The sequence below is a fragment of the Montipora capricornis genome, chromosome 11 (assembly GCF_036669925.1).
Source record: "Montipora capricornis isolate CH-2021 chromosome 11, ASM3666992v2, whole genome shotgun sequence".
In the NCBI taxonomy this organism is placed as follows: Eukaryota; Metazoa; Cnidaria; class Anthozoa; order Scleractinia; family Acroporidae; genus Montipora; species Montipora capricornis.
In genome coordinates this window covers 19,869,903-19,877,402 of record NC_090893.1, presented here as the reverse complement: position 1 = coordinate 19,877,402, position 7,500 = coordinate 19,869,903, and the positions used below count along the sequence as shown (strand labels likewise).

General features: G+C 41.4%; 1 protein-coding gene across 1 annotated transcript in view; it reads left to right on the top strand.

Moving 5' to 3' along the window:
* Nucleotides 1–1,640: 1,640 nt before the first annotated feature.
* The window catches only part of LOC138024396 (death domain-containing ATP nucleosidase-like), an 11,149-nt gene continuing 5,289 nt past the window's right edge, over nt 1,641–7,500 (top strand). The window contains exons 1-2 of the mRNA XM_068871599.1: nt 1,641–2,252; nt 4,788–5,003. Of these exons, the coding sequence (XP_068727700.1) occupies nt 1,772–2,252; nt 4,788–5,003 (697 nt within the window). The 5' untranslated portion in view covers nt 1,641–1,771. The remainder of the gene's footprint in view (nt 2,253–4,787; nt 5,004–7,500) is intronic.

Below are 7,500 nucleotides of genomic sequence, written 5' to 3'. Positions count from 1 at the left end.
GTTGGGTTAAGAAATTATCCTGCACAATATCTAGTAGTAGCTCGCACTTTGCCGCGTTTTCCAATGCCCTAACATTGCTCCAATCAATGGAACAGAGATTGAAATCTCCAACAAGTATCAGATCACTCTGCGAGATCTCGTTTAGGACAAGCTTGAGGTCCTCCAGAGGCTTCAAGTCATTATTAGGCGGCCGATAGAATACGCCCAGCGTCAGTTTCTTTCTCTTTGGGAGTACAATGTCAACGAAGTGAAGCTCGGAAGAGATAGTCGGTAGATCGCTTCGCGGGAAAGCTTTGATCGGATCTCGTGTCGCGATTAATATTCCGCCGCCATGACGCCCTTGGAGTTCGCGATCCCGTCTGAACACTGTGTAACCTCGAGGGAAAATTTCCCTATCGGCTATAGTGTTATCTAAATGAGTTTCGGTCAGGATAATAAGGTCATATAGATTAGTAGCTAGTTCCAAGTTTAGTAGATTTCTCTTGTTGACAATACTTCTCGCGTTAGCATAGAATACTGAAAGTGATGAATAAGTATTCGAACAAGCAACCGAGGCATCATGTTGATTTGTGTTTACTGCGTTAGGCGTATCATGCCGCGGAGCAGGTTTAGGATGAACATCTCCGTGCATAGTAAGAAGAAGTAAATTGAACTGAGCTTTGTGAGAAGCGCAGTATAATACTCGTTTTCCAATGGACTTGCGTCGAAAGACGAAGACAAGATGGCCGCTGTTGGAAAAATACCACGTGTGGAAGCGATGTGGACCTCGTAACTGGAAACTTTCGGTGACAAATCCACCACAGTCACCACAACAGAATACATAGTGATGGTCTGCATTTACGTAGAGAAATCAATTATTGATTTCAATTATTGATTTTCGTAGAGAAATCAATTATTGAGAACAAGGCCGAGAACTGATCATTAATAGAGATACCAAATGTTACTTAAATTGTACATCAAAGCGTCCTGAAAACGGTTGATTATTAAAAGCATACCAGAAACAAAAAATATATATTGTATACGAAATTATTACTGAATTGTCAGTAAATATAATTCGCCCTCCGGGTAAGGTGTCGTGTAGTATATATCATGGGGTTTCCTTTTGTACAAAGAATATTTTATATGGGTATTTTACTAACGCGAGATCTAGAAAACAGTCTGTAAAAGAGATATATTGATTAGGGAAGTATTCGGTTTTTTCGCCTGTTTCCGTCACAAAATGATTCAAAAGAAAGGACCATTCCTTGGATTTCGTGACCAGTCTACGTATTTTGCTGAGTCATTGTGATTCAATCAATAAATATAGTTGAGAAGTAAATAAACTTCAAGTGTAAGTGCTAAGCACCCTATAAATACTTGTTTTGTTTTGATGTTCTTCCATTACCTTGTTATGTTTGTATGTTATGGAAATTAATATCGCTAGAAGGAAACAAAGAAATCGAAAGTGACGATGATTTCCGGGAATTTTTCCTTCTTCTGAAGACTCTCTGAAGTGATGCGTGTCTAGTTGCAGTCCTACGTAAACATTTTTTACTCATAAACCAAATTCATCATGTTGTCAGCTAATGAACACGACCCACCAGAGCTCAGTATTACTATTCCAGAAAAAAGAGATCTTTCATCAGTTTTCAAGCAATGGGGAGATTTAGAGCTTCCAATAGATATTATTCTATTGACTGTGAAAGACTGCGAATTTTTGGCCTCTTACCATTTTCTGAGGTAACCCTTCCGAAGCTATTTGAAAGAACTTGGCTTTCTCTATTTCGGGGAGATGAGCGAAATAGACGGCATGACACAACTCAAAATCGCGTTAGTTCCCTGTTCTGAAGGAGCTACACAGCCGGGAGGTGCACTGATTAAGGTGAAAAACACTGTGGACATATTGAAGCCGAAAGCCGTGTTTTGTGTTGGCTGTTGCGGGGCTTTGAATCCCGAGAGAACCGAGCCTTCAGTGAAGCTAGGAGACGTGGTCGTTTCCTCAAAGTTGACTACCTATGCAAACAAAACTGTCACAGATACTGGAGTCCAGCCTTTCGGATTATCTGCACCAGTAGGAAGAGATATTGGTGGTTTAATCAGAAATGCGGCCGACGGTTGGGAAGCCCCATTGAAGAACATGAAAGCGAGAAAAGTCAATGTCCATTGCAGTGGTGAATTTTTGAGTGGACCTGAGGAAATTGACTCACACAGGCGACGGCAAGAACTTGTTCGACTTTATCCCCACGCGATAGCAGTTGAAATGGATGGAGAAGGTAAGAAACAAGTAGCGGATTTTTTTAATAGTTTTGACAGCACAGTTATCTCTGTTATATTTCTTTATGTCAACATGCACGAGGTCATTCGATCAGCGCAATAACTAGTCACGCTATTAAAGGGTTTTGCACCCTATTTCATGTCCCTGTCTTACCTAGAAGGTTGCATAAGCATAAGCATGCTTATGTCGCTTGTGTTATGCTAATCGCACAAGTGTGAACCAGGCTTTACCCTGGGTCTCTCTCCTCTGCAGCAGTTCAATCGTTTGTTATATCAAATGAATGGAGGGGATGGTTTCTAAAGAAACTGTGGTGCTGCGTCGGGGAAGAAGTATACAAAATTTTGGTTATATCAACGAACTTCGTTGATATAACCAAAATTTTGTTCCTTGTATCAATCCGCTGTGCGAAGTGTACTGCAGGCGCAAAGTCGCCTGTAACTCTATGCCTGCACTTACATTACTCAGCGGGTCCACCCCACCCAAAAAAAAAACCCTTTGAGCCTCTGCGGAGGAGAGAGACCCTGGGTGCCAGAAGTTTTTCATGCACGGTTTCCGGTATCGGTCATGTCTGTATTGGAGACCCGCGGCTTCACCGCTCGTGCCGGCCCGGCGGCCTTCGGCCGAAGCGAAGCGAAGCGAAGTATTTCCGTCCGCTGCGCGCGAGAAAAAAACCTCTGGTACCCAGGGTAGCATTCGGTGTGAAGTAAAAAGAAATTGTTAGAGTGAAACAATACATTTCTGGGCCAAACGCAGACGACCACCTGGCCTGGGTCAAACGGGTGATACTTCATGCTTTAAATAGTCACGTTATCTTGGAATACCGGTTCTATATTCAATTTGTACACATTAACGTAACCATCCATCATCCTTCATTTTCTTAGAAATATACCCTAAACTTGAAACGGTCATTCTCTTTGATGGAGCTCTTTTACGGTGGGCTCTGTTGTATGGCGCAGGGAGGATTTCGACGGTACCTTAGAAGGGTGGACGAGTGGCGGGAGCCCGGGAAAATAAGAGGCAGGAGGCGGGAGAGGGAAGGGCGGGGGAAAAACTTTTCGGAAACCTCCTTGGACTAAAAAGGGTCATCATCATCAGTCCTTTTGCGCCATGGGACGCATAAGGCCTCACCTCTTTTTTTTTTTTGTTTTTTTTTTTTTTTTTTCGGTTTCTGTAGTCAGTAGATTAAGTCTGAGAGGGTGAGAGGGTGACTAGCCCTCTGCAGACTTGCCATAGCCCCTATTTGCCAGCTTGTTCAGAGTTCCTGCCAGGCCTTCACAGCTACCGTAACGGCCGCGGGAGCTAAGTCCCACTGTACTTCACCTTGACAGACAGTCCCCTACTCCACTGTTGTCCACCTCCCACGAACGAGGACGTTAGGGTACCTGTCGTAAAAGTGAAAACCCTTCTACGGTGTTTACGTCATATAGGTCATGAAATGTTGTCACTTAAGGTGGAATGGTACCCTATATATGGACCAAAAAGTTTGTTTAAGTTTGGTGAAAAAGACCAATTGTGTGCTATTGCACTCATGAACAGAAAATGAATTTTGAAGGTTTTACTCAAAGTAGTTGCTATGGCAACCAGCCGCAACCTTTTGAAGCATTGATGCCAACACTTCCCGCTCTTTTACAAAACAAGATTTGACTGTCAAACAAGCATATCGTGCCAGTTTCTGTTTTGTTCTGTGATATGAACCTAAGATTTGGCAGTTAACTCTTGTTTCCAGTGCTTTTTACAGGCCTTTTTTGAAAATAACCTCATTTCATACCTCACCCAGTGGACAAATCATCCCCTGTGACGTGACAGAATTTAAAATGTTACAATTTTTTTGGTTTATATCACCACAACTCTATTAGTCTTTAACTGGCCCAAGTTTCAAGAATTCTACTTAAATGCCTGGCAAAGTAGAAATGTTGGCGTGAAGTCAGTCGGTCAAAAATAGACATTTGAGGAAAATGTTAAGTTTCTTACAACAAGGATTAAGCATTTAACAAGCCACAAATAACCGAGGGCGCTTCAGATTGGATCTCAGGGTAGGGGTCCAATGGTTGTTCTATTTTGTAAAAAGTTGCTATGGCCGTTGCTACGTAAAAACACTGTATACTTTCCTTAAATTTCACACATCTAGAGGAAAATTTGGCAAGATCATTTCAAAATGTTCTTGACAAGTGTTTCGTCAAGTGTTTAAGGGTCTTTATTCTTGTAAGAAACTGAATTTTTTAAGAAAATCACCATATTTTCGGGTACCATACCACCTTAAGCTGTCAAAAGAAGTGATTAAGAGGAACAATGCTAAATGACTGACGGAAACAAGACAGATAAGGGCAAGAGTCGGAAGATAAACTTACAGGAAGTGGTACGGAAGGTTCTGGCCCCCTGTTGCCCCATTTAGGCGAGTAACAAAACCATAAAGGGGTGGACTATTAAAGTGATATCAGGTAAATCAACAATACCACCCTCCCCCTTAGTTAAATAAAGAATGCTCCATTATTTAGGGTGAAAGCTTGATGTTTTGTTTTGTTCCTTTTCACAGGCGTGTTTAGCGCAGCCCATGATCTTAAGATGGAGTGGGTTATCATCAAAGGCATCTCTGACTATGCTGATGGTACTGCTTCTTTAACTCAACACTGGAAGCCTTTCGCTAGTGTCATGGCTGCTTCTGTTGTCAACAACATGCTCCGTGTGCCCGTGGTATTTGACGACTGGCCTCATTACCAAACGCATGACGTCAGAGGAGGTACACCGAGAGGTGCTATGAACACTTTATCTGCACTTGAGGTCCCAGTTTCGACATTATTTTTTTTTGAAAACATTCCAATTTTATCGACCGTTGAGGGCACTTACAATTCCTCCAACTTTAACAGGTTGAGAAATAATTCCTTGGGCAGCTCTTTAATGCTGTTCCATTTCAGGTCCCTACAATTAGGCATAGTGTTATTTATTAATTGTGAATTCTTGTGTTTAGACGGTTCCATTGCACCGCTCCTTAAGTTAAGATGAAGCATTGAAAGGGCATAATAGGATTAAAAGTCAGAAGAAATATGATCCTGAAGATTTAAAAACCGAAAATTTGCATGAGCCCATAAATATTATTAAGTCTACTAAGTTTCAGAAGCTCTGTAAATATTTGAAGTCCATGTGTCTTTAGCATGATTCCTTCATTAACAAGGGAAAGAGTAAACAGCGATGTCAACAAAGATTTTTCTATGCTCTCTCCGCAAGATACAATCTGCTATCTTTGTGTTCTTTATGGAAAGAATATCAAAAAGTCAAGTGACGCTATGATCTTCGCAGTTAGGAGCGCAATTTTTGCAATTGCGTAGAGAAGCCTGAAAAATTCAGGACTTCAACGGGGTTTGAACCCGTGACCTCGCGATTCCGGTGCGACGCTCTAACCAATTGAGCTGTGAAAACTGGTCATTTGTGGGTTCTAATGGTCCCGTGGGGAATGAATCAATGATGAAATGGTATATGAAATGAATCATATATGAAACCAAAAGGTCGAGACAGCAGAAAGCAAATCGTTATCTTTAAGAAAGTTATGACATTTTTTAATTTCGAAGACATGTTTCGATGTTACAAACATCATCGTCAGTTACAAAATATTTGAAAAACCCTTAGCACTTATATAACAAGTAGGCGAAACTTGCATAATTAAATATGATTAAGTGACAAGAAATACATTTGAGTGAGTTACAGAGTGTTAGAAAGAATGTAGAGCCTAAAGCGACAGGATGCTTTGGCCTCCAGGAAACGACTATTACGAAGCGCCATACAAAAACGATCAAAGGAATTTCACAAGCTGGTCCTCCAAAGGGACAGCCTATTGGAACACAACTCTACCATCTTAAACACACTTGATCGCTACATTTTGCAGAAATCGATCGCCCACAACGTCTCGAAAACCTCCGCTCACTTTATCAAGGCTCATGACAAGAAGCTGAAAAAGCTGACCAAAAATGTAGTTCTTCCTTTCACCTCCAAAGATACCATCACGAATCTCTCTGGTTACAACCTCACCCCAGATCAATTGGAAGCACTAAAGTTTGGTCTAACACACTCGATTTATCCTCCGACCATTAGCAAGACTGATATTTTCGCTTGCTTCGAACTGATTAGCCACACGATGAAAAGACATCTTATTGACACCTCCAACACCAGCAAAATAGTTGCAGACCTTTCTCACCTGGCTCACTGCTACATATCCTTGTATAGACCTACCACTGCAGATATCTCAAAAAACACAGCATCTTGAGGAGTCTCAGAAAGAACAGGGACATAGTCATTTTGAAACCGGACAAAGGGAACGGTATTGTAATCCTTAATAGAACTGCATATGACAATGGTTTATTTAGTATAATCAACGATTCCTCCAAGTTTAAACCTATTAGTAAAGACCCTACCCTTACTCGTGAAGGTAGGCTTCAACGGTTTCTCAGGGATCTGAAAAAACAAGGTAAATTGGAGAATGTTTTATACGACAGCATCTATCCCAACGGGTCCCAACCGGCCAGAATATACGGTTTGCCCAAAATGCATAAATTACGCGATCCCACATCCACACCTCCTTTCCGCCCCATAGTTTCATCTATTGGCACATATAACTACAATTTAGCTAAGCTTTTATGCAATCTCCTTGAACCATATATTCCCAATGATTACAATGCCTCTGACACTTTCACGTTTGTTCAAGAAATCAACAACTTACCCATGTTTGGCAAATTTCTCATTTCCTTTGATGTTGAAAGCTTGTTCACTAACATCCCTCTTGAGGAATGTATTTATTTAACGGTCAAGTACATCTCCGAGGGAAACCCTGACCTCAAGCTTACCCCCTCTGATCTCAAACGCCTTTTTTCATTTGCTACTGCTGAAACTCACTTTTTATTCAAAGGTTCCTTTTATGACCAGATTGATGGGGTTGCCATGGGTTCACCCCTAGCTTCTGTCCTCGCCAATCTCTTTATGGGTCACCATGAAAAGATCTGGTTAGAGCAATATCAAGGTCCTGAGGTTCTATTTTATCGCCGTTATGTGGATGATACGTTTTGTTTATTCCACTCAGAACAGGACGCCATTGCATTTTTCGACTATATCAATAGTCAACATCCCAACATACGCTTCACGATGGAGAAAGAAGTTGATCATGTTTTGCCCTTTTTGGATGTCTTAATCGACAATACCCACAGTGGTTCCGTTGTCACTAGTACCTTCCGTAAGAAGACCTTTACGGGTCTGCTCACCAA